The 27,869-nt window shown below is 56.4% G+C and overlaps 2 protein-coding genes across 2 annotated transcripts; one reads left to right on the top strand and one right to left on the bottom strand.

Moving 5' to 3' along the window:
• Window positions 1-514: 514 nt before the first annotated feature.
• EGFL7 (EGF like domain multiple 7) lies at window positions 515-17,416 on the top strand. The gene is given in 13 exon segments (XM_063174828.1): window positions 515-653; window positions 1,923-2,179; window positions 5,072-5,140; window positions 7,711-7,825; window positions 9,963-10,023; window positions 10,026-10,125; window positions 11,539-11,655; window positions 12,230-12,342; window positions 12,915-13,010; window positions 14,145-14,309; window positions 15,069-15,133; window positions 15,399-15,555; window positions 17,135-17,416. Coding segments are annotated over 12 exon segments (1,221 nt in total). The 5' UTR covers window positions 515-653; window positions 1,923-2,039; the 3' UTR covers window positions 17,158-17,416.
• A 465-nt stretch (window positions 17,417-17,881) lies between these two features.
• On the bottom strand, window positions 17,882-26,197 carry AGPAT2 (1-acylglycerol-3-phosphate O-acyltransferase 2). Its single transcript, XM_063174829.1, has 6 exons — window positions 25,958-26,197; window positions 22,392-22,525; window positions 21,804-21,979; window positions 21,525-21,620; window positions 20,009-20,081; window positions 17,882-19,543 (listed from the first exon to the last, which is right to left on the bottom strand). The coding sequence occupies exons 1-6, from the start codon at window positions 26,143-26,145 to the stop codon at window positions 19,392-19,394; spliced, it is 819 nt and encodes a 272-aa protein (XP_063030899.1). The 5' UTR covers window positions 26,146-26,197; the 3' UTR covers window positions 17,882-19,391.
• Window positions 26,198-27,869: the final 1,672 nt, after the last annotated feature.

Genomic DNA, 27,869 nt, shown 5'->3' with positions numbered 1-27,869 from the left:
CAACCCAGCACAGCGTGACAGGGTGACAACAACCCGAGCACAGCCTTGTACCCAAGTTTTGTTGGGTCACAAACACCCCAGAAGGCGCTCCAGTGGTGATCAGCATTGACACGGCCCCTCTCGAGGAGGTGGCCACCAACCCTGCCATGCCTGCCACATGTCCCCGGTGCTGTGGGGGTCCCCAGTGTCCCCTTTTGGGGGGCAACGGGAGCTGCCAAGATGTGCCCTGGGCTGGGTGCCACCCATGCCAGGCCTGGTGTGAGCTCAGGAGGTGCCTGGGCCCGCAGCCCTGTCCCTCCCCTGTCCCCAGGGAGCGGTGGCTGCTCCCCTGGTGGTGGGCTCGGCCTGGGGGTCCCGCCCCGTGCCCCTCTCCCCCTCGGGGCGCCCGTGTTTGTTCTCCTCGCGGCGCCGTTATCAGCTCGCAACACACACAGGAAGTCCTGTCTGGGATTGTCCATCCCCGGCCTGATTTATACAGGAAGAAAAGCATAAAAAGCCGCCCTTCCACCTCGGCAGCCACCTCCTGCCTGTGCACAGCCAGCAGCCAGCCATGGGGACAGCGGGGACAGCGAGGCTGCTGGACACAGGGCGGCTGGGCAGGGATGGACACCAGGAGCCACCAGGAACCACCAGGGGACAGGGGGGCACCCAAGGTACCACAGAGCCCCAGGAGGCATGGAGGGATGGGATGGGATGGGATGGGATGGGATGGCATGGGATGGCATGGCATGGCATGGCATGGCATGGCATGGCATGGCATGGCATGGCATGGCATGGCATGGCATGGCATGGCACAGGGAGCTGGCACTGTGGGCAGCAGGAATGTGTCCTTGTGAGCTCTGTGGGCAGCAGGAGCATGAGCTCCTTGGGAGCAGGTCCTTGTGAGCTCTGAGTGGGTTTTGGCCCTGCTCGTGATGCTGGCGGCTTTGGGGATTCTTGAACACCCAGCAGGGAGTGAGCAGGTGTGCAAGGCATCCCTTGGAGCACACAGGTGTGTGAGGCATCCCTAGGAGCACACAGGTGTGTGAGGCATCCCTTGGAGCACACAGGTGTGTGCAAGGCATCCCTTGGAGCACACAGGTGTGCAAGGCATCCCTAGGAGCACACAGGTGTGCAAGGCATCCCGAGGAGCACACAGGGGTGTGCAAAGCAAACCTTGGAGCACACAGGTGTGTGTGTGAGGCAGCCTCCACCTGCTCCTGGTGAGGCTGGATGTGCTCTCAGCCACGTGCTGAGCAGGGCTTTGCTCTAAGCACAGCCTCCAGCACTGTTGTTTTTAAGTCACCCCACTGGCATTCAGGCTGTTTTCACGGGGAGGAGAAGCCAGTGGGTAAATTTTGCCTCCTGTGCATGTAGAGGCTGCAAACACGTGCACAAATTCCTGTGCGATAGCTGGGAATTCTTGGCTAATCTCTTTTCTTTCTGTGACTGCCTCCCTTTTCCCTGTGCCTGCTCTCTGGATGCCCTGGGTACATCCCCAGGCTGCCCATCCTCCCTGCTCTCCTCTAGTGCTGCTGAATTCACCCCAGACCCGGGTGGGATGTGGGGCAGGAAGGGGATGTGGGGCAAACAGGAATATGGGCAGGACAGGGATATGGGGCAGGACAGGGATATGGGCAGGACTGTCCTGGCTGTCCCTCCAAGGCTTTTCCTGAGGAGCAGCCGAGCCTGGATCGTGCTGGGTGTGCACACCAGGAGCTCAGCAAAGCCCCCCAGTTTATAGCCACGGCGCTGGGCGCTTTTCCTGCTGTCTGTGGGTCCTGCTGTCCTCGTCTGTGGCATTGCACAGTGCAGGCAGGAGGAGAACTTCACTCCTTTGGGATAAAGGAGCACCAGGCGCTGTCTGGCTGTGCAGGAATACGGAGCAGAATCACACCAGTGAGGGGCTCTTGGTAGAAATAACCCAGCACATTTTCCCCCAGGGTCCAACATTCGTGGAGCAGCCAGCAGAGAACCAAACACAGAAAGAAACAGCGATTCAATAAATTTCCAGCTGGATTGGGAAGGTCTGGCAGTGCCTGGGAGGCTGTGGAAAGCTGATGTGGCTGGAGCATCCTCATCCTCTGGGCAGCAGTGGGAGCGCGGATCTGCCCCCGCAGGTCCTCCCGTCCCTCCCTGGATGTGCCGATGGAGCTGCTGCCCCTCTCTGCTGTTCCAGCTCCGCCAGGTTCCCCCGGAGGTAAGGACGAGAAGTGGAATCCGTCTGAGCCCTTTCCCAGGCTCCGTGCTGCAGATGGGGCTGGCCCCGGGCAGGCAGATTTACAAACTGCAGCAAATCGGGGAAAATGAGCCCGGCCTGCTGTCCCAGCAGCAGGAGGGCTGGGAGGAACACCGGGGAAGAGGTCCCAGACCAGGCTGGGAAACAAAAATATCTCTGCAAACAGAAGGGGGGATCAGAACTGTTCATTCCTCTGTCCCAAAGTGAGCTCCTGTCCTGCCTGGGGCAGGTTCCTGCAGCTGGAAAATTTCCCCTGGAAGAGAAAAGACAATCAGAGCAAGGATTTTCTGTGGGAAAGGCTCTGTGCTGAGCTGCTCCCTGGGATGGGGAAGGGGCTGAGCCATCCTGCAGCTATCCCACCACACTTCCCATGGGCTGATTCACTGGGAAATTTCACTGCCAGGTTTTGCCGGGGAAATTTTACAGAGAGACGCAAAATTCAGTTTATTCCTGGGTGGGATGAATATTTCCCAGTTTTTACACTGCAGCCATTGCTTCTCCTCCAAATGTAAATAAAAATTCAAGTGTGCATGGGAGGGAAAATAAAGCTGGCTATGGGGTGTGCCCTGTTCCTGCATTTGTGTTTGCACAGCTCCAGCTCAGCTGCTGGCTGTCCCTATGGGCACCTTAAGTTATAACACACTGGTCCTGAGACAAATAATGCTTGTGAATCCTCACTCAGGCCAACAATTAAATCACTCTGTGGGGCTCAGGTCTCAGTTTTAATATGCAGAGTCCTGAGCCACTGGTGGCAAGAGTTATGGGTCAAGTCTTTTTCTTGGTTTGACCTGGTTTTATCCCACTGCCATCAGTGGGCTCCTAGATTTCCACTGAGATAGCTGCAGTGCAGCTGACGCAGCCGAGAACAATGTGGGCCAGAGGAGAACAGTGGGAGGTCATTTTCCTCACAGAGCCCTGCAGAACAGGGGCTGCTCCAAAGTGTAAAGTTTACAAACAGCCTCATGAAGTCCCGGGCAGAAGAATTTGTCCTGGAACAGCAAAAGCCATTCCTCCTTTTTCTATTTTTGAGAGGCACCGAAAATTCCCTTTTGCTTTAGCCAGTGGCTCCAGCTCTGTGCCAGACCCCCGTGGAGCCCATTGTGCACTGCAGGTGCGGGGTCAGCCACGGCTTGGGGGGGCTGAAAGGTTTTGCATCTGTATGTGTGTCCCTGCTGCCCGTGTCCCCATCCATCTGTCACTGCACTCTGGGAGAGCTCGTGTGCCTGGGCACGTCCCATTTGCTGCCAGGGTCTGGGAATGCCAAAGAGCAGGTTCCTGGTGTGGGCCTGTGGTGCTGATCCATTAATTCTCCACTGTTCATCCTTCCTTCTTCATGCCCCAGACACCTCCCGCCCTTCTACCAAACCGGGAAGCGCTCCTAGCCCTCATCTGCAGCCCTCAATCCCCACGGATGCTCTCAGGGGGATGTTGGATGCCCAGGCAGGTGCAGGGGGCTTGGCAGGCTCTAGGAAATTGGGATGTGGGTGAGAATCTCACCTGGTGCTCAGCCTGAGACGTGCTCAGCCCTCGCCATCCCTCCCAGCTCACGCTGGTGGTAAATGCAGTGGGAGACGAGGAGGTTTTCACATGGTTGGATCCAAGAGGGAGGCTGGGCAGAAACATTTCTCTGCTGGCCTGGAGACAAGCATTAGTATTAGATGTCGTGGGAGTACACTTGTGGTGTGCAAGGGAGAAAGCTGTGGGGGGAAAATGTAAAACGTGGGGCAAGGGAGGACTTTGAATTCGGGCGGCCACGCGGGCGGGAGCCAGAATCCCCTGCTGCCTTTGTCAGGAGCTCATCACACTGACACTAACAGTGCCAGCAGATCTGATCTTCCCCCACCCTGCGCTGCCATAACTCCTCTGCTTCCAAGGGAACCTTGCCAGGCCTCGTCCTGGGAGATTTCCCTCCCAGCATAATGAATATTAGCACAGAAGACACAGAACCCTCCCTGAGAGCGGAGGATTAAATGCTCTTTTAATGGGCTGTGTGCAGTTCTTTAGCAGCTGACACGGGCACTTTGCTTCAGCAAGGATTTGACCCAATAAATGGAACTGGAAAGGAAACTTTCTGCAGTTAAAATACTGGCAGAATTTTAAAATGCTCAGTGCATTTCAGGAGTGGCTGCCTGTGGCAGAGCAGGCTCCAGTGGGGTCCCTGGGGCAGCGTGCTGAGTCCTGTGAGGAGCTGAAGGATGAGTCCATCCTCTTCCTCACCATCAAATTACACTTGGAATCCCAGGGATTCGTGCAAAGGTTTCCTGGGAAGTGAGGGATGCTCGTCCTTAAATGAGGGTAAATGGTAAAATAGAGTGTAATGGTAAAATAGAATGTAATGGTAAAATAGAGTGTTGGGGAACAGCAGATGGGATCACAAACCAGGGATACATCTGGGAGAGTGTTCCAGGTGCACTCCTGTTCTCCTGGTCCTTGGAAAATCCCAGCCCTGAGCTGCTGGAGGGGATAGATCCTGCTCAGCAAATCCCCTCTGCTCATCAGCCCCTGCTCGTCCCCCAGCCTGCTCAGCCCTAAAAGCTGCAAAGGCACCGTGGCTCCGATTCCCACTGGGATCACAGCAAGGCGAGGGAGGATCAGGGCCATGGGGTGCTCCCAAACCCCCCCGTGGGACGGGGATGGGTTTCCTCGTGCCCTGCCGTGGGTGTGACAGTGTCTGTGCCTCTGTGGCACACCAGCAGCGTGAGCTCAGTGCCGCAGGGGCTCTGTGGGCACCACCCTGCGGGGATTTCAGGAGTGTCCAGGGAGCACCAGGTCCGTGGTGGGTGAGGGCTGGGTCTCTGCTCTCTGCCTGCCTGACCAGGGGAGTGTAACACTGGGCTTTTTCTGTCCCCGCAGAGAGAAACCAGGATGCTCCACAAGCAAAGGATCCCTGCCCAGCACACCTGATGGAGCACCGGGGGTGAGGTGAGTTGTCTCAGCTGCAAAATGAGACCCTGTGTTTTCAGCATGGCCACACAGAGAAGCTCTGGCTTCCACGTGCATTTTGCAATTATTAGACAATAATTCAGGCTCTGTTCATCTCCCCCGTACACCAGAAAAAAAAAAACCAAAAACAGTAACGCTCTCTCATAACAAGATAATTACTGTGCTTCCAAGGCTCTTGGGAGAAGTTGCCTGTGCTGATGAAATTAAGGGAGCTGAAATCATTCCCCAGAGGTAGGATGGCTCCAGAGGGTGAACAAACCTGTGTGAGATGATTTACAGCACAGAGCTGCACCTCCACCAGCACCAGCAAACCTTTCCCTGCTGCTGGGAGGGATCTCCATCTCCAGCAGCACTTCCAGAGAGGATTCCCCTCTGCTCCCTTCCCACCAAAGCTCCTTTCACACTGAGAGCCCCAAGCACCCATCAGCTTCCCCAGAGCTCCAGTTCCACCAGCAGCCCCAGCGTGTCCCTGAGGAAACAGAGGGGATGGGCCAGTGATCTCACTTGCTCTCCTGGAGCCATTCTTGTTGAACTGGTAAATATTTCCTTTAAATGCTTACATGCTTTCAAAAAATTTTACAGGGCTTTAATGGGAACAAATATTCCCAGGGGGCTGTATCCTGCCATTCATTTGCACATCAGATCCCTGCTATCTTCAAGAATGGTTCTGTGCATGGGCAGGCGCCTAAGTCACTTGAAAAACAATAACCCTCTGTGTTTTAATTTTCCAGACAAAAATGTAGACAAAACAAGTGGCATTTTGGCACAAACCGAGCAGCTTTGATAAAATACTGGGTATTTAAGAGGAGAAGCCTGTAGGCAGCTGGGCTGGGGCTGTGCTGGGGCAGGTTTTGGGTGTCACCCTGGAGAGTCCCTCTGCAGCTGGGGGGCTTCTGAGGAATCCCCTAAGCATCCTTTGTGATTTGCTGGAAACCTGGCGGTTCCTCACCGGCGCCTGCAGGACTTTGGGATGAGCTCAGGGGGATTGGGGACAGGGTCTGGAGCAGGTCTCTAACCCAGGGAGGGGCGATGTCTCCGAAAATCCTCAGTGGTGGGGAGTGCGGAGCAGGACGGTCATTTTTAGTACAGAAAATCCAGTTTGCCCCGGGCACTGCACTGGTGACGGGCCATCACCGGAGGGGTCTGCAGGGCCGAGCCGCGATCTCTCGCTGTTGATCCGCAGCCCACCCAGCCGGGCCGGGCCACTGGGGGCTCAGGGACCGCGTGTGGGGCCCGGGGGTCACAGGTAAGGCTCCACACCCGCCCGTGTCCCCGCAGCCCCGTCCCCATCAGCGCACTCGGCACAGCGCACAGCGTGTCCCTCGCTGGGGGCTCCCGCCGTGTCCCCGCACGGCTCCCGCGGCTCCCGGCGGCGCTGCCGTGCCCCGGGCAGGCGGAGATCCCCGGGCCCGGCGCTTCCCCCGGCCGGGAGGCTCCGCTTTCCTCCCCGCCCGGAGCTCATTGGGCCGGGGCGGAGGGACCGGCTCGGGCCGGGGGAGGAAACGCGCGGAGGGCGAGGGACGGAGCGAGTGCGGCACCGGTACCGGCACCGGTGAGTCCCGGTCCGGGGGGCTCGGCACGCCCGGGGGGGGATCGGCACGGACCGGGGGGGGATCGGCACGGCTGGGGGGGCTCGGCAGGGCCCAGGGGGGCTCGGCACGGCCGCAGCCCCAGCGGGGACGGGGGTACCGGCAGAGCGGGGCTCGGTACCGAGCGCGGGGAGCGCCCGGCGGGGATGGACCGGCGGGAGGGCTCGGGGTTCGGGACTCGGGCTATGCGGCCGCGGGAGCATCCCCGGGACATCCGCGTCCCCCCGGGACACCCGTGTCCCTACAGCCATCCCGGGACACCCGTGTCCCTACAGCCGTCCTGGGACAGCCGTGTCCCTACAGCCCACCGAGACACCCGTGTCCCTACAGCCCCCGGGACACCCGTGTCCCTACAGCCGTCCTGGGACAGCCGTGTCCCTACAGCCATCCCGGGACAGCCGTGTCCTTACAGCCCACCGAGACACTCGTGTCCCTACAGCCCCCGGGACACTCTTGTCCCTACAACCCCCCGGAACACTCGTGTCCCTACAGCCGTCCTGGGACACCTGTGTCCCCGCAGCCCCCGCGGTACCCGGTTCCCTGCATGGTGACGCTGTCCCCGGGTCCCTCCGGACAGTGCCACAGCCCCCTCGGCGGTGTCACCATGCCCGTGTCCCTCTGCATCCCGCTCCATCCCGCTCCATCCCGCTCCATCCCGCGGTGGAGGTGTCACAGAGGGAGAATCCATGCCCTGCTGCTGGCGCTGCCCCTCCCGGCACGGTTCGGCTCTGAGAGCACGGGATCCCGGCTTCACCGGCACATCCAGGCCAGGCTGTGTGGCAAAGAGCAGCTTCGGGTCCCGGCAGAGCCACCGCATCCTCGCCCGGGGCTGGGTTCTCTCATCTCTCATCTCATCTCATCTCATCTCATCTCATCTCATCTCATCTCATCTCATCTCATCTCATCTCATCTCATCTCATCTCATCTCATCTCATCTCATCTCATCTCATCCCTCCGCAGCCAGAGCGATTCCTCCTGCTGCCCTCAGCTGGAGTTTTGGTTCCGTGGGCAGAGCTGCAGAAAGTGCTGCTCACCTGCGCCGTGGCTTGTGTGTCCCCTCGGCTGCTTGTGGCAGGTGAGAGGCCAGAGCGGAATTTGGGGAATTTAGGAGAATTTTGGGAATTTAGGAGAATTTCGGGAATTAATGAGAATTTTGGGAATGGTTCTGGCTGGTGGGATGGGGACCCCCAGACTCGCAGAGCACGTGGTCCAAAGAGGGTTTGCTGACCCCTAAGACATAATTTCACTTGTCAGACCTCTTCATGTGAGAGGCTTAAAAGGCAGAGACAAAAAAATATTTCTTTTTTTCTTCAGCAAAATTTTTTTCTTCCTCAAGTTCTGTGCTTTATTAAGCATGGAATAGATGGTGGCAACAGGTTGGAGGATCCTCAGCAGCTTTAAAGAGGTTGATTTTTGTAAACCAATCAAAAAATATGAGTCTAGACTGTGATATTTTCTACTTTTACAGCTTTTTCTGGTACTAAGCAACCATAATTTTATGGCCCTCGAGGTAGGGCCGTGCAGCTCCAGTTCAAAGTGAAAAAACAAACTCTGGATTTCAGGCTCGTGCCCTGCGTTTGCTGCCATCCCCACAAGGAGAGCTGCCATGGCAGCCACGGGAGTCCTGTGGGAGGATGGGGATGGTTGGCAGAGTTTGGCTTCCAGAATTCAGGATCTGGGCTTGCAGGGAAGTTTTGTGTCCCAGTATAGCCCTGGGAAAAGCTGGCTGATGGAGCCAAGGGGAGTTGGTGTGTGTCCGTACACCAGTGTCCTTGGAATGTTTCCAGGAGGAATGGGGACAGGGAAAGCTCCTGCACTCTTTAAAAAAAAAAAATAAAATTCCTGCAGGACAAGCGAGATTTGCTTCCTGATGGTGGAGGTACCATAAATTCTTCATTAGGAAATTAAACTAATTGCAGTGTTTGAAGAAGAATGGAGGACTACAGGCTTTAAAGCACCAAAATCCTCCTTGCATCCTCAGGGCTGGGCTTGCATGGAAATCTGCTGGGATATTTGATATTTGACATTTGGTATGAAGGAGGAAGGCACCAGGCTGGGTTCTCCCCACATGTGAATCTCCATTCCTCCCTGCCTCAGATTCTTCTCCTGCACCAAGGAAAGGACAATCCTTGGAGAAGGGCTTGGGGACCTGCATGTCTGCAGATTTGCCATGGTTATTTGTAAATTCCTGCCTCAGAGTTGGGATTTCCCCGCGGAGTTTGGGGATCAAACTGCAATTTTCCAGTCCAATCCTGCCCCACAGCGCGTGGGGATTTTAGAAAGTTGATTTGCAGCTCACCAAATCTGCAGTCTCAGAAGGAGGTTTCTTGTTGTGTAGTCTCCCATTTCAGAAAATTTAACCAGAAGATTCTTTCTTTTATTGGTGCATATTTAAGGTGGGTTTCTTTATTTCTTCCTCCTTCAGCTGCTGCCCTCCGGAGGGCAAGTGCTTTGTTTAAATGAGATATTGTTTCAATAGGATATAGTTACTGACCCTCTTCAGCTTTGTTTTGTATTTGTCCTGTGCTGGAAAATCAAAACCTCTGGGTTTGTGCTCAGAGCTCACTCTGCAGATGGTACATATGGCCCTTACAGCACTTTTCTCTGTCACGAATTTGTGTTTTAAAGAGAAGAAGATCAGATTTCAGCGTTTTATGTGGTGGGAAAGCACAGCTTTACAATGCTGTGTGCATTAAGAAATGACAGGCCATTGTTTTACCCTCACTGCCTGGAACTGGCAGCGAGTTGGAGGCAAAACACATCCCCTCGCTGCCCCTCAACACAGCTGGGCAGCCCCTGGTGCCCTGAGAGCATCTCCAGGCATCCCCCGGGGTAAATCAAGGGTAATTCCCGAATTAATGCTGTGCACGGTGATGGGATGAGCAGGCAGGGTGGGTTTGTGCCCGGGGCAGCTCCCACCCTGCCAGGGTTGGTCCCCATGGCTCTGTTGGGTGTCACCAGCTGGGCAGGGACACCTCACAAAATGACCCAGGCTGGAAAAGACCTTTGAGATGAAGCCCTTTGATCTAACACCTCCTTATCAACCACACCATGGAAGTGAGCGCCACGTCCATTCCTTTTTATAAACACATGCAGGGACGGTGACTCCGCTGCCCCCCTGGGCAGCCCATCCCAGTGCCCAATCTCTCTTTCAGTTCAGAGTTTCCTCCTGCAATGCCCTCCCACTGACAGCGGTGCCCTCCTGCCCGCAGGGATCCCTGCTGAAGGACGAGCCATGCAGTAGGAAGGAGCCAGCACGTCCCAGGGAACAGCAGTGCTGCGGGAGGAACGGGACATGAGGAGCCTCAGCTGCCTCCTCTGGGGACTCCTCCTCATCCTCAGCGCCGCCGGCACGGAGGGCTTTGCCCCAGCAGGGTAAGGCTTTGTTCTGTCTGCAGCTCTCAGGTGTGTTCTCCATCCAGCCCTGTGTCCTCTCTGGGATGGTGAGGAGGTGGAAAAAGCTCTCCCATGCCTCAGCAGCCCATTGCTGGTTGTTTGCTTTCTCACTGGAGCTAAAGCATCTCTCAGAGGAAATGTCCCAGCTCTGCTTAACTCCAGGCAGGGACACAAAGACGCTCTGGGCTTTTTGTCCAGGAGAGTCAAAAGCTCATCAGGCCCTGAGCTGTTCAGGAATTATTACATTCTGTTTCAAGCACATCCTTCATGAAAATATGTGTGAAATCCTGCTAGCACACAAATCAAGCCCTGTGAACAAGCTGTCACTGGAGGATGCAGCTCCCATCAGAGGAGGATGCAGCTCCCTGTCTGATGGACACCCAGGCACAGGTGTGGAAAGCCTGGGCTGGGCTTTGTGCTCCCCAGCAGGGGCAGCTCCAGCAATTCCCCTTCCCCTTGTGGGAAATGGGTCTGGGAGAGCTCCCAGCACAGCCAGGGCAGGCACAGCTCAGCTCCTGCTGCTCTGAGGGAGCCCAGAGCTCACTGCCCCAGTTTCTTCCCGAGCCGAGAGGAGCTGGAGCTCCAAACCCTCCCCCAGACACAGCTCACATTTTCTACAAAGTTTGTTTTTACACTGAAATGCTCCTCCAGTGTCAAAGCTTTCACATTCTGTCTAGGATTGAAACCGCAGCTGAATTCCTCGCTCACACGCACAGGCTGCAGCTAAAACTTTGTTCTGGATTTTACAAAGCAAACAATTGCCATTTAAAAATTGCATCTTCTATAACATTAATCATGAGGCTGAGAGGAGTTTTCTGGAGTTAATGGAAACCATCTGATGGCCATGCTAATTCCCAGGCTCTTTATTTTAGTTTCTAATTGAACTGGGAGGCCAAGACAAGGAGATGGGTTCCTCAGTAGGACTGACCTGCTTGGGCTGGAAATTGTTGAAAAAAGGATGTTTAACCAAGACCACTTTGGCTGTCAACCTTGGGAAAGTTTTTGCCTGGATAACACTTATCTTAGCAAGGCTGGGGAGTGCCTTTTGTCCAACCTCTAATTTTTTTTTTTGCGGTGAGCCTGACCCTTCCTGTGAAATCATTAATTTCTCAGTGACCACAGGGGCATCCGTTTCAGGAATGTCTCAGAAAGGAAAAATCCGCCCAGAAAGTGAGTGATTTTAGGGGAAGGGAGACAATGGATGCAATGAGTAAATCATCCCTAAATCTGGGTCCCTTGGGACGGGGGAGGAAGCGCCCGGGCCGCTCCAGAATTGTGTCACTGACCCCAAACAGCTTGAAGTGGCTTCCCAGGTCACCGGGGCACCCCAGTGCAGGGAGGGGAGCTGAGGCCGTGTCAGGGTGTGGGGCTGACCCAGCTCTGTGTGCCCAGGCGCAGGGTGTGCTCAGCCACGGCGACACCGAGCGCCCACACCGAGTCCCACGTGCAGCCCGTGTACCAGCCCTACCTCACCACCTGCCCGGGCCAGAGGCTCTGCAGCACCTACAGGTGAGCCCTCCTGTCCGTGCCAGGGGCACACAGACCCTGCTGCACCCACAGGCGTGGGGATTTTGGGGATTCTGTGCCCCCACAGGCCTGGGGATTCTGTCCCGTGTGTGTGACCATGCTCACAGGGGTCTCAGGTAGAGGGATGAGATGAGGATTTGACTTTATGTTTGAAGGCTTGATTTATTATTTTATGATATATGTTACATTAAAACTATACTAAAAGGATAGAAGAAAGGATTTCATCAGAAGGCTAGCTAGGAATAGAATAGGGAAGAAATAATGATAACAAAAGCTTCTGTCTCGGACAGAGAGTCCGAGCCAGCTGACTGTGATTGGCCATTAATTAAAAACAACTAACATGGGCTAATCACAGATCTGCTCGTTGCATTCCACAGATAACCATTGTTCACATTTTGTTCTTGAAGCCTCTCAGCTTCTTAAGAAGAAAAATCCTGAAGAAAAGACTTTTCATGAAAGATGTCTGTGACATTCCCCCCACAGCCATGGGGATCCCAGCCCCTGGGAGCAGGGCAGGGGTTTGGGGTGCCCTGCTCAGCCCAGCCTTGCCTTGCAGGACCATCTACAGGGTTGCCTACAGGCAGAGGTTCAGGCAGCTGCCCCAGCCCATGGCCTCGTGCTGTCCTGGATGGAGCAGAGCAAACGGGCACACGCTGGGCTGTAACAGAGGTAAGGAGCTGCTGGGTCACCCCGGTGCCACTGCCTGTCCCCAGAGCCCTCGTGTCCCTGGAGGGAGCCCCAGGACCACATCTCTCATTTACCAAGCCTCTGCTTGTCAGTGGATTCTCCCTGAATTAAATTTTCAGCATCACAGCCAAATGTGGTTCAATACCTGATTAATTCCCAGCTTTTCCCTGCTGCCTCTTGGGCCTTTTTCCTTTGGGATCGCTTATTACCTTTAGAGTTACCAGAGGATCAATAAAACAATTCCTTCCCATCTAAATCAGCAGAAATGAATGAGAAACGCTGTCAGGAGGCAACAAATACAAACCACAGCAGCAGCCAGTGGGCTCAGTGTGGCATCAGGGGCTGCTGCTGCTGCCCTCCTCCTTCCCACCTTTGCTGCCTGCAGGGCCTTCAGCTTCTTCCCAGCTCCTCTTCCTCCCATCCACCCCGAGCTCTGTTCCCTCTGGGCAGCTCAGCCGTGCTGTGTGCTGCTGTTTTGGGGTGTGCACAGCCCCGGGGGGCAGGGAGGGAGCTGGGGAGCAGCTGGGTGATGCTGTGCTGTGTTCCTGTCACAGCTGTGTGCTGGGAGCCGTGCCAGAACGGAGGGAGCTGTGCCTTCCCTGGGAGATGCTCCTGCCCCCCTGGCTGGACGGGGAGAGCCTGCCAGACAGGTACTGGCCATGTCCCCCTGCTGTCACACCTGCCCTGCTGCTGGGAGAGCTGCCATGGGGCTCTGGGTGTCCTGTGCCCCACACCAACCCCTCAGCGGGGACAGGGACCTTATCAGAGCTTATCCCTTATCAGACCGTGGGCCGTGTCTGGTTCTGTCCCTCTGCACACACACGACACTTGCTGCAGGGAAGGATGGGGAGTGTGGCTCCCTTTGGCTCCCTCAGTGCTCCCTCCTGTGCAGCCCCATTTTCTGTGCCTGCTGCTCTGTGCCGGGTCAGAGTGAGCAGAGCTGTGAGCCTCTCTGCAGCACAGAGCCCTTGTGGGGCCAGCCTGGGATCGTGTGTTCGTGATCATCCCTCCCAGGCTTTGTAAACTCTTGCTGTAAACTAAAATGCCCTTTTACTGCAGAGACTAAAAATCCATGCGCCAAAAATATCTGGGGGTGGAGGGGAAGCCTGGTGATGTCCAGGCACAGGAACAGCCCCAGTGCTCCTCACGGCATGGAGAAAGCAGGCAGTGTGCTTGCTGCAAACCCCTGCCACGGCATTTCCCAGCTTTTCCCAGCTCTCCAGCCTCCTGTAAGGCAGAGGAGGAGCGTGTGGCATTGACCCATGCTGGGCCAGGCAGGGCTGAGCCCATCGCTGACAGCTCCAGCTCCGAGGGAAAGGATTTTCCCACTGCCTAAAACAGATTTGCCCGGGCGTGGGAAGAGCTTCAGCTCTTTCTGCTTTGTGGGAACAGCTTTAATAACTCCCCCGTGTGAGGAGAGGTTACTGGGTTCTGTACACACTTGAAAGGCTGATAGCTCCTCGCCACAGCTGGCGGGAACCAAAACCCCGGCCATAAATCCGGGATGAGAGCGAGCACTGCCTGGCCAGAGCTGGGACATTTCTGACCACAGCTTCTCCTCCTGGTGGTATTGTGGGGGGAGCAGGACGAGGGGAGGAGGGGAGGAGGCCAGACCCCCTCCAGCTTAGCCCAGGTTTATCCAGGGCTGTCCCAGGCGCTGAGACCCCCAGAGCTGTGCCCAGCCCAAACACCAGCTCACTTGAAGGGCACTCCCTGGGTTCCATTGCAGCCCCCCTGTGTCCCTCACCCTGTCCCCTCCTCACTGAGCTGTTCCTGTATTCCAGACGTGGATGAATGTGCCAGCCAGAGCCACGGGTGCAGCCAGCTCTGCATCAACACAGCCGGGAGCTTCCAGTGCGCCTGCCAGGACGGCTTCAGCCTGGCTGCCGATGCCAAGGGCTGCCAGCCCCTGGTGCCAGCCCCTGGGACAGACACCTCCAGCCAAGCAGGTATCCTGTCCCCACATTGAGCCCCAGTGAGAGCGGAGGGAACACTCAGAATGGCAGGAGATGGGAGAGGGGACAACAGCCAGAGCCCCTCAGCTTTATTCTCTCTGAGCCAGGAGTGCTTCTCCCACCCAAGCAGCTTCCCCTGAGCACAAATCCATCCCTGTGAGGGTGGCAGGGCCTGGCTGTGGCTGGAGCTGTCTGGGATGTGTCTGTTCTCTCCCTCATCATCCTGGTTCCTGCAGGGCAGCTCTGGAGCCACGAGGAGCGGCGCTGGTGACGGCCCATTATTACTTTTGGTACGCGCTGTGACACTTCAAACTCGTACCGTGAGTAATAATGCGCTGTGGCCAGCACGGGCATCACACAGCAAACATCTGGGACAGCCTGCACGTGCCCCACCTGCCTCTGCCCCTGTGCAGGGCCCTGACAGGGACAACCCCCTGTGCCCACCGAGCACAGGGCAGAGCTGGGCGTTTTGTGGAAGCACGGGCACAAAAGGCCAGGATCCACCATTTCTCTTGTCCTTAAAGCATCGCCCCAGTGCCTGAAACCCTCCCTGCTTTGTTGCAGGTGCTGCAGCAGCAGGAACAGCTGGACCGGATGCCAGCAGGTCCAGCTGATGCTCTGGGGGATGACCCTGGGGGTGGAAAGCAGCAGGGCTTGGCCAGAGCCCTGCAGCCGTGTCTTCCTCCCCAGCAGCTTCCACCTCCCTCAGCAGTGGGCTTTAACTCACTGACATCCCCTTGGTCACTTTTTCAGGTGCCTCCAGTGAAATGAAGGAGGAAATGAAGGACCTGAGGAGCAGAGTGGAAGCGCTGGAGCAGGTGAGTGGCAGCACATCCCCGTGCCCTGCTCCCACCGGGGGCTGTTTGCAGCCAGGGTTTCCCTCCTCCCCGGCTCTGTTTTTACCATCCCAGCAGCGATCCCAGCTGTGCTCCCCGCAGCAGCCGCCGGCTGCGCCCACGCCACGGCTTTCCCAGCCCTTTGAGCACAACCACAGCCCCTTGAGCCCTCCCGGGTGGGTGCTGCATCCCCCGGGTGGTCCTGCTGGCCGGGGGGATGCACTCACAGCTCCCCTTCTCCCTGCAGAAGCTCCAGCTGGTGCTGGCCCCCTTCCACAACCTGATGCCGCCTGAGGATGTGGGTGCAGACCCCATCAGCCGCCTGTCGCACTCCCTGCAGCAGCTGGACAGGATTGACTCCCTGAGCGAGCAGATCTCCTTCCTGGAGGAGAGGCTGGAGACCTGTAAGTGCCTGGAAAATCAGTGGGAGAGGATGTCCCTGCAGCCATGTGGGCCAGCGAGATCAGTAACACATATGCCGCAGTTAATCTGGATCTGCCTCAAGCTCAGCAGCCTGTAATTAATAAAGGATGAACACAAACAGCCCATTAGCTTCATTTCAAAGCTGTTTCTATGGCTGCACCATCTGACTGCCCACGTAGCAGCCAGAAGTTGTAGGATTGGCACATGGCAACGTGGCTGTGGGGCTGAGGGAGGCACTGGGCAGGCAGCACCTCACAACTCTTGTCCCTTTCTGGTAACTCAGTCCTTAGGAAAGATCCCCCAACTCTTGGGAAATTAACAGCCCAAAAAGTCAATCAGGGAAGTTTAGGGAGCGTGCAGAAGTTGGCAGATTTATGAGCCTGGGAAGTTTTAGGCATTTCTTTTGGAAGTTTACAGACCAGTAAGGGCACCAGAGAGGGTCTCTGAGGTAGCAAAGTGAGGAAGGGCCCCCAGTGAGAGCTGTCATGTGTGAAATGGCTGGAGGTGGGGGTCCTGCCTGGTGTCCCCACCACACAGAGGGACAGCATCCCCTGGGTCCCTGTGGTGCTCACCTGGACTCCAAGCAGAACACTTATTTTCTTATCTTTTCTTTTGATAGGCAGCTCTCTGCAGCTCATTTTCCCATTAAATAATTCCAGAAACTAGGCACGGCTGGGGTGTGCAACAGCAGCTTGCTGAGCCTTGGAAAGACTCAGGAGAAACTGGTTCAGGGCATATTCAGTCCCAGTTCAGTGCTTGCAGTAATGGCTGAGAGAGGAAAAGAATTCAAAGAACTTGTCTGAAGACAAAGTGGCTGCAAATAGACACTTAAAAACCATCTCAGAAAGGGGTAATTACCAGAACCACTGAGTGTTCCAGCAGGCTGGGTTTTCTAGTAGTGCCCTGCACATATTGTTAGTGACAGCACCGAGGAATGTGAGCAGTATCACAAGGTAACATGGATTCATTCCAAGGGATGACTCCAAAGTCCTGAAATTAATTTCTGCCAAGTCTGTCTCAGCAAGCAAAACCTGTTTTTGTCTCTTTTCATGGTCCCTGTAGGACACAAAGCTGTCCTGTTGTACCCCAGTGAGCTCTGGGCTCACAGGGTATCCCATGGAGTCACTCAGCCATCCCTGTTCTGTGCCTGGTGGAACATTTCCCAACTGAATGCTACCCTACAACTGCACTCCCCAATTTACTGCTCAGTGGGGATGTGTGCAATGACCAAAACCCCATTTTCTCTTCTTTAAACCACCAGCAGAGGCACCAGCTCAGAGCTCTGTAAACCATAATGATTTTGGCCCCTGATCCAGCACAGGCTGTTACTGTCACTGGATTTGGGGACATTGTGCACAGGGCCCAGGCAAGGACTGTGACATGCCAGGGAGGTGACAGTGACACTCCTGAGTGTGGGGGGATGAAGCCAGCCTGGGGCTGTTTGCCAAAAGGAAAGCAGCAAGTGTGGGTGACATTCCCAGAGGTTCAGCTCAGTCTCATTCTGCCAGGCTAATGACTGAATTTATCAGGCTGAATTTATTTTTTTTCCAATCTTCCCAGGTTCCTGCAAGAACGAACTCTAGCAGAGTGCCTGGGGACCTGGAGCAAGCTGAGTGCACCCACAGCTCTTCTCTCCCTCTCCAGCCCCAGGCTGGGGATGAAGCCTCAGCATCACAGGAAGGCACAGGGTGGCAGGAGAAAGCAGGAGAAGGCTGAGCTCCATCTTCATCATTCTCTCTTCCAGCTCACCTCAGCAGAGGCCACACAGCTCCTTCCAAACTGGACTCTGAGCCCTCTCCCTGCTGGAGAGGCAGCAAATAAATGCCTTACCTCGTGCCATGAGTGCCTGCCTGTGCCAGACTGCCTGCTGTGTGTCACCTGGGGGTGTTCAGCTGCCCCTCAGCACTACCCTGGGGTAACAGCTCCCAGGGAGCAGCAGGCACAGGGCTGGCTGTGGAACACACACCTGGCCCAGCTCACGCTCCCTGGGCTTGCTGTCGCAGGGAGAAGGTGGGGACAAGTCCCTGCAGCCCCAAGCCAGGTGTCACAGCAGGGACAGGAGCACCTGGTGGCTGCAGAGCTGGGTACAGGAGTGGGTGCCCATGCCTGCAGCTCCCATTCCGCTCTGGAGGTGGATGGTGCCTCAGCAGTGAGGCTGGGTGAGGCACAGCCCTCCTGTCTGGGGTCACAGGGTGGTGACAAGGACCCCCCCCTGCCCCTCCATCACCAAACCAGCCCCTGCTAGAGCTCAGGGCTCAGCACCCCACATCCTCCTCCCTCAGCCCCCACACAAGACAAGGAGGCTCCTTTATTTAAATAACCAAAGGTGTAATTTCCTTTTTTTTTTTTTTTTTTTTTGGTTGATTTTTTGTAAAGCAGATAACATTCTCAGCCCAATTAAAAGTGAACAGCAGACAACTGCACATAGAGGCACTGCTCCCTCCTCCCAGGAGGAGTCAGACATGGTTCCCCTCCCCAGGAGCCCTCCCAGGGCCCTCCTGGGTTGACCCTCCATGACAGCCCTTTATCTGCCACTCTCACAAAGTGCTGGTTTGCTTCCCATCCTCCCACCCCGACCCTTCCCATCCCCTGAGTCTGTACTAAGGCCCCTCCAATGAAGGCCCTGGCAGCACCAGCTGGGCCCCAGGGCTCCTTCCATGGAGCTCCCTGCCTTTCCCAGCTGAGCCAGACAAACACAACTGCACCAGAGCAGGCTGCAGGAGCTGGGTGTGCTGCTGACCTGAGTAGCCCCAGCTGGTTTATCCCAAGCTCCCCTGTGCCATGAACAGGAGAGCTAAAGCTAAAGAACCGTGGACCTGAGCCAGCCCCCAACATTCCACAGGTCCCGGTGAGGGATGCAGGAGCTCTGTTGGTCCATCACCCCAAGGCACAGGGGAACCCGTTTTATCCGGCTGGAAAAGCGGTGTATATCCCCCAAAGGGGGAGCTGAAGCCTTCCCAGCCGCGTTCCAGCTGCAGCTCACCCGCCGTGTGGCTCCGCAGGGGTCTGACAGCCCTGGAGAGCAGCGGCTCCGCCCCGCAGAGCAGCAGAGACGCGGGACAGGCACCATCTTTCGGCCAGCGCTGACCATGACAAGTGACAAACGGAGCGCGACAGAGCCCTTTGCCTCCAGAAGGGGCATTGCAGGGATGTGCCCAGGCTGAGCCACCAGCACGGCGGGGAGCTGGCAGCAGTTTCCCAACGTGATGCTGCTGTGACACAAGGGCACCTCAAGGGGACGGGCCTGTGTGTCCCACTGGTGGGTGGGAGTGCTCTGGGCTGTCCAGGCAGGACACCACACTCCTAGCACTGCTGAAAAGCCAAAATCTGGATTTTCACCCCAGTTCTCAGCCCTGTTGGAGCATCAAGGTTGTGCTGATACAAACTGCTGCCTGGTGGGTTCCACCTGGGACATCACAGGGCCACCTCAGGAGCTGAGCCTGCAGGAACACAGCTGCAGGGACAGTCACACGAGGCAGAGCTCAGGCTCCAGGCAGGCTTTTGCTGTCACCCCAAGCTAGCTGCAAGAGCTGGGGGAACTCACCTCTCTAGTCATTGAGCCCTTTGGTAGCACAAGTTTGATGCCTGAGAAATTCAGAAAAAAGGAGATAGTGCAAAGTGAGAAAATGAACCCATAAGAGAAATCCACTCAGAGGGGAACCTTAGTGCTGGCTTGACACCCTGTGTGTACCAGTCTGTGGTGCTCCCAAGAGTTAGAAATCACTGCAGAGGAGGAGGAGATCTTTCAGTATTTGGCAAGAACAGACAGGTAGGTCCCTTCAGCCACCACCACACGGTGACACCACTGGAGAAGGCTCTAGGAGGAGTCCTTTGCCTGGCCTGGGTGCCCTGACAGCCTGAAGAGGGTCTCCCTCATGGTGCTGAAGCATCTGTCAGAGAGCTCGGTGACATCGTCTGACGTCAGCCCTTTGGTCTCTATTGGAGGCAGAACCTCAACCTTGATTTTGCCTGGGGACAAGAGAGGAGCCTGTGAGAAACCCACACACCACAGGAGCTCTGTTCTGTGCCTTGTCCCCATCCTGGACAGCCCCAGCACAGCCCTCAACCCCTCCCAGGGCTTCAGGCATCCACCCCTGGAGCACAGGCAGAGTTAGACCCCAGCTCCAACAGCTGTAACAGCTGTGCCACCCAGAATAATCCCCCTGCGCCCCAAACTGCCATCCCAGCCAGAGCCTGCCCAGAGCAGGAGGTGGCACCCAATTTTTAATGAAAACATCCCCCAGTGTATTTAATTACAGCCCTTCCTGAGTTAACCCAGCCCAGGCTCTGGTGCCAAGTGCTTTGAACGGCCTCCAAACATCTCCCAGCAGGGTTCCTCCTGCTCACCCCAGCTCTGCTTCCCTCCCACACCCCTGTGAGCCAGATCTCCACACAGGACAACAGCAACCCTGTCTCCAAGTGACTGTTTGTTACCTGATGTAAACAGTTTTGTCTTTGGGTTATAGAAGCTGGTGAAGGAGGAATACACCACAGGGATCACTGGGACCTTGGGAAGGGAAGAAAAAGAGGAGTTAGTGACACTTCAGCAGCTCAGGGCAGGCCAGAGACAGGCAGCAAATCCACGCTGCAAAGCTGACCTGGCCTGGCTCTCAGACACACAGGGCACACACAGCCCCACCAGCAACACCCACTCCCAAAGGGTAGAACAATCAGCAGTCAAATGGAATCAAAAGCACTCCCCAAAGACTCAAGGCACAGGGATACTCTAGGAACCAGGGCCAAGTTCCACCCCAGCCTCAGCTCAGCACTGGCTTTTAGGGCTCCTCGACCCAAGTGAGGCTCCAAACCCTCTGTCCTGCAATCAAACACTGCAGGCTGCCTGTTGTGACAGGCCCTGCCTGCTGTACAGGCACGTGTCTGGGGCAGGGTGGCTGCTCTGCTCTCAGTTTCTAAGAAAAGGAGTCACCAGTTGTTATCAATTGCTCCTGGGGAAGCTTCACACAGACACAGGGCCAGGAGGGCAGGCAGAGCTGTTGTTGCAGTGCTGGTAACACAGCCAGGATCTACAGTTGGTGACTCAGGGGGGTGTAGCAGAGGCAGGAACCAGTTCCATGTCATCCTTTCCTCCAGCAGCTGCCAGGCTCTGCCTTGGCTGCATCACCCAGGCAGGAATGGGGATGGTACAACACAGGCTACACCCTGGGCTTGGCCAAAGGAACCCAGTCAGAGAGCTGGCATCTCTTCCCTTTCCCAAAATCCCTGCTGTAGCACCTTTCCTGGGGAAACCAGTTTCCCCTAAGGCCTCGAGTCATCCCAGTCTCTGGCACACTGCCCCAGCACTGTGCCAGGCAAACACCCTGCTCCTGAGACAGCTCTGGCCTGCTCCCCCACTAACTGCTCACGGATGCTGTCATTTTGGAGAGAAAAAACACATCAAGAACTGCCATATGGCTGCCAGGGAGGCAGCAGCTAATTTCACACAGAGCAAGCCCAGATGTTGCTCTAAAGCACAAGAATTAACAATCCTGAATCATCACTACACAATTGAGACCTGGGGGATTGAGAAATGAATCGTCAGCTTTGGGCTTCCCCAGGAAAGAACCCACTGGGCTCCCTGCCAGGAGTGAGCTCTGGGCTGCAGCCATGCCCCCAGGAAGCCCTGGGCACTGGCAGTGCCCTGCCATGCTGCCAGGAAAGCCTGGAAATGGGGATCAAGTGTCCCTCACAGCCCTCCCTCCAGAGGGGACACCAGGACTGAGGCAGGCAGGAGAGAGCACAGGGCAATTCTCCACTGTCCACAGCCATTCATGCCCATTCCCAGAGGGGATGGAAAAGGCCCTTGGCTGCTGCAGGGCAGCACTTCTGACACCAGTGGTTTACCTGGGAGCACAGCTCATCTGAGAGCAAACAAACCACACACTGCATGACCAGTGTGCAGTGCCACTGCAAAAGCACTCAGAGCTCCCATGCAGGGGCAAAGCACCGTTACCTGTGCCTGGACAGCAAGGTGAAATGCTCCTTTCTTGAATGGCAGCAAATCCCCAGTGCAGTTCCTCGTGCCCTCTGGATATACCCACACCTTCACCTGCACATGGAGAGACAATGCTCTGCTCCAGAAATCCACTTGCAGTGGTGGGAGTCAAATGGAATCAAAAGCACTCCCCAAAGACTCAAGGCAAAGGGATACTCAAGGCCAAGCTGAGCCAGGAGCACCAGGAGTGCCACAATGCCCCCATGCCACCCCACCCAGCTCCTCAGTGACACTCACATTCTCAGCTACCATAGTCTTGGCCACCTCTGACATGACCATCTTGGCACTGCTGGTGCTCTTCCTGTTGATGAAGATGACTCCACCCAGGTACATGATGAGCCCCACGCTGCCCATATACATCAGCTCCTTCTTGCCCACCTGGACACAGTTGTCGGGCAGGACCTCCATCAGCCCTAGTGGGATGGCAGAGGGCAAGACCCAGCAGTCACCCCTGGGACAAGGACAGGACAAGGACAGGGGCACCAGGGACAGGCTGGTGTCTTGCTTCTCTCCTGGCTTCTGAGAGCAGGAGGCTTGGCACACAGCAGAGTTAGTGGGCAGGGTGGCTGCAGGTGACAGCAGCTGATTCCCCAGCCCCAGGGAGTCCAGCAGGGCCACTGGCACATGTGCTGGGCCAGCACCTCAAGGACAGCAGAACCTGGGGGGCTGCAGAGGTGTGGGGTTGCTCAGAGTGACAGGAGACCCTCCCCACAACCAGCACTGATGGGGAAGCTGCACCAAGGCTGCTTGTCCAGGAGGTACAAGCAGGACTTCTCCCAAAGGTGAGCAGGAGAAATGTTCTCTTCCCTCCCACCAGCTCCTCACCCATCATGTCGAGGACGCTCTGATGGTTGGACAAAATGACAGCAGGGCCCTCCACCTTGAAGTTCTCCAGTCCCTTCACCTCAAACCTCAAGCCGAAGAAATACTTGAAGGTCTTGACAACAGCTTTGATGATTCTGCAGAAGGAAAAAGAAACCAGTCAGCAGCAGAGTAGAGAGGCCAAGGCCTGCAGTACCCAGTGGGGGTGGAAGGAGACAAGAAGAGCTCTGGGACAGAGAACCTCCAGCCTTATTTGTGCTGTGGTCCACCCAGGTGTCTGTCCTGCACGGTCCCATGTGCTGCAGGAGTGCTGTTCAGTGCCAGGGTTCTGGGCTGCCCTGGTGCTACCAGGCTCTTCCTCCTGCAAGCAGCAGGGCCCCACAAGCTGTCAAACAATTCTCCCAGGAGCTGCCACTCCCCAGCACACCCGACCCCCAAGGAAGGCTGTGCCAGGTCTGCTCCTTGCAGTGCTGGGAGATGGGGCTCAGTGATACAAACAAATCCGGGGTGCACAAGGAAGGAGGGGAATGAAGGTGAGAAACATTTCCCTGCACAAGGCAAGGATGCAGGCAGCAAACAGGATGCTCCTCACGTGGCTTGGCAGAGGCTGGGTGCCCCCAAGCAAAACCGTGCTGAAGCTTTTGCCCTTCCCCAGTGGATGTACAGGTCTGACAGAGCTCCCAGCTTTTCCCAGCTGGAACACTCCAACAGCCATGCCAGCACTGGAGCACATTTCCTTGTCAGCCCACGGGAGCAGGGCCCATCTATGCCACCCCCTGACCGGGGCACTTGGGGACTCTCCAGCTAGGCCAAAGGACACAGGCAGAAGCTGGCAGAACACGGGGACTATTTTGGGCAAGGGAACAGCCATTTACAGGACAGGTGGCAGAGGAGCCTGCACGTGAACAAGGCTCCCAGGAACAGCCACCAGCTTGGATCTGCTCTCCCTAGAGCTGATTCAAGCTGACTTGACCTCCAGCAAGCACCTGGATGTCCTGCCTCAGGGCCACCTTCTCCCCTGGCAGACAGGGGACGGAGCTTTCCTTCCTGCAGCAGGAGAGCGAGGGACAGCCAGCTTTGTCCCCACCACAGGGTCCAGCTTGGGAACTGTGCAGCACCATCCTGCTGAGAGGCATCTTGTCACTCAGGTGGGAGGTGAGCACCTGGACAGCATCTCATTCTTGACAGCAGCTCCCAGCATCTGCCCTCTGAAAGTCTCCATAAACTTTTGAGCCACAGCACTTTTCCCAGCTTGCTCCTACCCACAGCAGGGTTCACATCTCCGTGGGGTGTCCCCCCACGCAGACCGCCCGAGCTGGCTGTGACACCGGAGTTCAGGCCAGGCCAATGCCCCGAGGTGACACCGTTATCAGTCCTCATTTCAACTTGCTGCAAAGAGCCACACCCGGGGAAAGGACACGGGGAGGAATGCAGAGCTCCACAGCCCGCTCCAAGGTTACGGGGTGCAGTGCAGGTGAAGAGCTGGGGCTACAGGTGATCAGAGGCAGGGTGACACAAACCACAGAGGTCATGGGGGATGCCAGGCCACCAGGGTGACCTAAATCACACTTCTCCTCCCTTCTGACTGCCAACCAAAAAAGAGGTCACCGCTCTGGAAGTCACAGTGCTCACTGGCTGCTGGGAGAGGCTGGTTACACATTACTCAAGAGCAACCATCCAGCTTCCTCCTGCCAGCCCGGGGACAGACTTTCCTTGCACAAGATGTGGTGTGAGCCGCTGAAAGAGGCAAAGGGGCAGAGCTCAGAGCAGACAAAGAGCAGGGGTGACCTGCTGGGCTGGCCACGTCACCCACAGGGTTAAAGGATGGATCTGAGTCCCCACAACCCCACAAGTGACTTCTCTGTCAGAATCATTGAGTCAGACGTGGTGCAGCCACAGCTGCAGAGAGCTGTAAAACCAGTGCACTTAATGCCAGAGACAAGGAGCACAAAAATGACAGGGAATGGGACTTTTCAGTGCATCCCTAACAGTGTGAGTATGAAAGCCAGCAGCCCCCGGATTCACGTGCTCTGCTGCACAGCCAGTCACAGGGGCTTGTTTGGGATACTCTGATTTTCAAGGACTACTGAAATCTGCTTACCAGATTGGAGGCTCGTGCAAGATGTTTTACCCCAGATAAACAGTTCTATCTCTATCAGACACCCTGGGTAACCTCTTCCAAGTCACACCAGCTCGACACTGGAGCCAGCAGCACAGCAAGAACGGGGTGTTCTGTGCCAGGCAACAACACCATTATCACTGTCTGTCCACCAGCACATGCTCTGCTCCAGCCCCCTTTCCCAAGCTGGAATAAACAGCCTGGGATGTTGGAGAAATAAGGAACTCACTGCATCACCTCAGCCATGGACCTCCCAGGGGCTGGGATACATCACCAGAATCTTCAGCTAGTGCCACTACAAGGAAACAACAGGCTTAAGTTACAGGAAAAGGGTGGCTCTGGCCAAAATTCAGACTGGGTTTCAACAGGAGGAGTTATCCAATGCAAATTCTTGTTCCCAAATAATTCCTTGAAGTTTACATAAAGTTTAGAGGGTTTATTTTTGGGGGGAAATAAAAGGATAGCGATTCCATCACTGACATCATAAATTCTCCCAGCTGCAGAGCTAGCTGAGTGTTGGAAAGCTGCTCCTGAGTGAGCCAAGGCAACCAAAGCTGGAGAGAGAGCCAGGCTGGAGATCACAGAGCAGACTGCCTGGGGCCATGGCACCAGCTGGGACCGGCAGGGCACAGCCCTCAAGGCACCACATCAGCTCCCTCCACCCCGAGTCCTACATGTGAAAGCCACACTGCAAAGCAAAGTCCAGCTCCACCTGCTCGGATGCTGCCAACCTTTGATCCTAAAGGATGTTAAGGCTCTCCTTTCCGCTGCATCCACACGACATGCTCAGCAGAGGTAAAAAGCTGCCTAGGGGACAGCAAAACCAGGAAATGAGCTGTCCTGGGCTGCCAGCAGAAGCGCCAGCTCTGTACATAGAATGTACCTTGGCACGGAGAGGGGGTGCTGGATGATAGCAGCCCCTTGGCCCTTGTCACAGGTGTCCTGTCAGGGGACACAGGGCCGGACAACAGCTGCAGGAGAGCCGTGCCCCGGCAGCACATGGCACACAGCCTGCCAGCCTCTGCTGCCGGGGCAGGAAACAGCCCAAACACAACCACCCAACTGTCAGGATCAAAAGGAACCTTCTGGAGACCGGCTCCATCTACCACAGCAGGGTCACCCAGTGACACAGGTGTGTTTGGAATGTCTCCAGACAGGTAGATCCCTCACACTCCCTGGACAGCCTGCTCCAGCGCTCTGCTACTCTCAACAAACACCGCTCTCTTCCAGCTTTCCCTTAAAAAGCCACCACCGCCACCTTCCAGACACTTCATCCCCAAACATGCCTTGCCAAGGGCTCTGCCACAGGCCAGGACAGCCACCCCTGAGCCTAGAGGGGACCGCCGGGGCTGCGCTGCCACCGGTGTGACAGAGGCCGCCACCACCCCAGGAGCTCCGGGCAGCGGCGGGGCGGTGACACCGCTGTCCCCGGCCCCCGTTCCCCTCTCACCTCATGTTCTTGACGGTGCGGCCGCCGTTGATCAGCAGGCAGGCTACGGCCGCCAGCGCCGAGGCCACCAGGCACAGCACGCAGTAGAAGCCGATGCGCAGCGCGAAGTTGACGGTGGGGCTGAGCTCCATGAGGACGTGGAGCAGCAGCAGCACGGCCGTGCTCCATAGCAGCCACCCCATCTCCATGACGGCTCCACCCGGACCAGCCGCTACTGCTGCCGCCTCTTCCCCGGGCAGCCCGCGCTGAGCCCGCCTTATGTGGGCGGCCCTGCCCGCCCTGCCGCTCCCTCGGCGGGGCGGGACGGGCTAACGAGCGGGGAACGTTCCCTGTGGAGCGGGCATTCCTCGGGCTGCTGGGCGGGGAGCGCCGTGGCCGTGGCGAGGGGAGGAGGGCCGTTGGTTCCCTCACGGGGCACTGTGGGGGTTTGGTGCCCTCACCAGCCACTGTGGGGGTTTGGTCCCCGCATGGAGGAAGTTTGGGACTCTCATAGAAGCATGAGGAGTTTTGAGATCCCCCCCATGGATTTCCGGGGGCGTTTTGTCTCCTCGTGAAGCTCTGTGGGGGGTTTGGTCGTGGCAGTTTGGGACCCTCATGGAATCATGTGGAGTTTTGGGACCCCCATGGAGCCCTGGGAATGTTTTGTGTCCTCATAAAACTTTGTGGGAGATTTGGTCCCCTCATGAAACCCTCATGGAGCGCTGTGGGCCTTTGGGACTCTCATGGAGCTCTATGGGGGATTTTCACTGCTTGTGTGGCGCCATGGAAAGGCTTTGGTCTCCTCCATGCTGTGAGGGAATCTGTGTCCCTCAGGGCACTGTGAGGGACACAAACCTCATAGACCCTTACCCACCTTCTCTGCTGGTGCTTGATGCTGTTTTTCCAGCGGCACAAACATGCTGCGCGGGATGGAGCTTTCCCTGCTGGCACTGGGGTTAGGATAGGATCAGGCCCCAAAGCTCTGTGGGTACAAAGCTGATGTGGGAGATGAAAGTGTCTGCTGGAACCGACACAAACCATTCATTGAGCTCGGCTGGTTTTGCAACACTTTTTATAGCAAAATGCAAGTCCTGCAAATCTCCGCGGAGACTTCAGTGGGGTAAGATGTGACCCTGTGGTTCTGAGCATCCCCTTGGCATCCACAGCTTTACAGCTCTTGGAAAAATCATGGAAATGTGTTAGCCCTGTTAAAATAACCATTGTTCCCTCAGCTGTCCTTGGATTCACCAACAGAAGTTGCGTGCTGTTCCCAAACGAGCTGTCACCAGAAAAAGGAGAGCTCACTGCACTTTCCTTACCCCACAGCAGCTTTAGGGTTGGGAACAGGAGACAGGCTCCTTCTCTACAGAGAGCTCCTGGCTGGCACTCCCTACGGCTGCCAGGCAATGACATCTCAGAGCTGGTCTCATGATTCCAGCTAATGCCACAAAGAACCCTTATTGTATTAGCATCTCCACACAGCATGAGATTAATCCCCTCTGCCTGTGTCGTGTGGGCTGCTCAGGGAGCCTTGCTCCAGCGCCGTGCCAGCCAACATATGCCTGAGAAGTCACCGAGACCTTTGCAGCTGAGCATACGCTGGGCCCGGAGCGATTCTGTGCTATCCTCGTGACTTTTCCCTTCTGATGACACGGAAAGAAAGTCCCTGGAAGAAAGTTGCACGGGCCGGTCTGTGGAGCTCATGAACGCTGGCTGACGTTGGGAATCTGAAATATAAATCCCGGCAGGGCCACGGTGCCGGCGGCAAGCGCAGTGAGCAGATCCGGCGTGGTGGGGCTGGTGCAACGCTCCACGTGTGGGCTCCTGAAGGAGCTTGGCTGCCATCCCCTTCTCCCCACGCTCTCCAGCGCGTTATCTGGAGTAATGCAAATGAAACATTTAGTATTAGTCTGCAGCTCAAGGAAGAGGAGCG

This window comes from Melospiza melodia, chromosome 22 (genome assembly GCF_035770615.1).
Source record: "Melospiza melodia melodia isolate bMelMel2 chromosome 22, bMelMel2.pri, whole genome shotgun sequence".
Classification (NCBI taxonomy): Eukaryota; Metazoa; Chordata; class Aves; order Passeriformes; family Passerellidae; genus Melospiza; species Melospiza melodia.
Note: the sequence above shows the minus strand (reverse complement) of the source record. Positions and strands in the feature narration are given on the sequence as shown.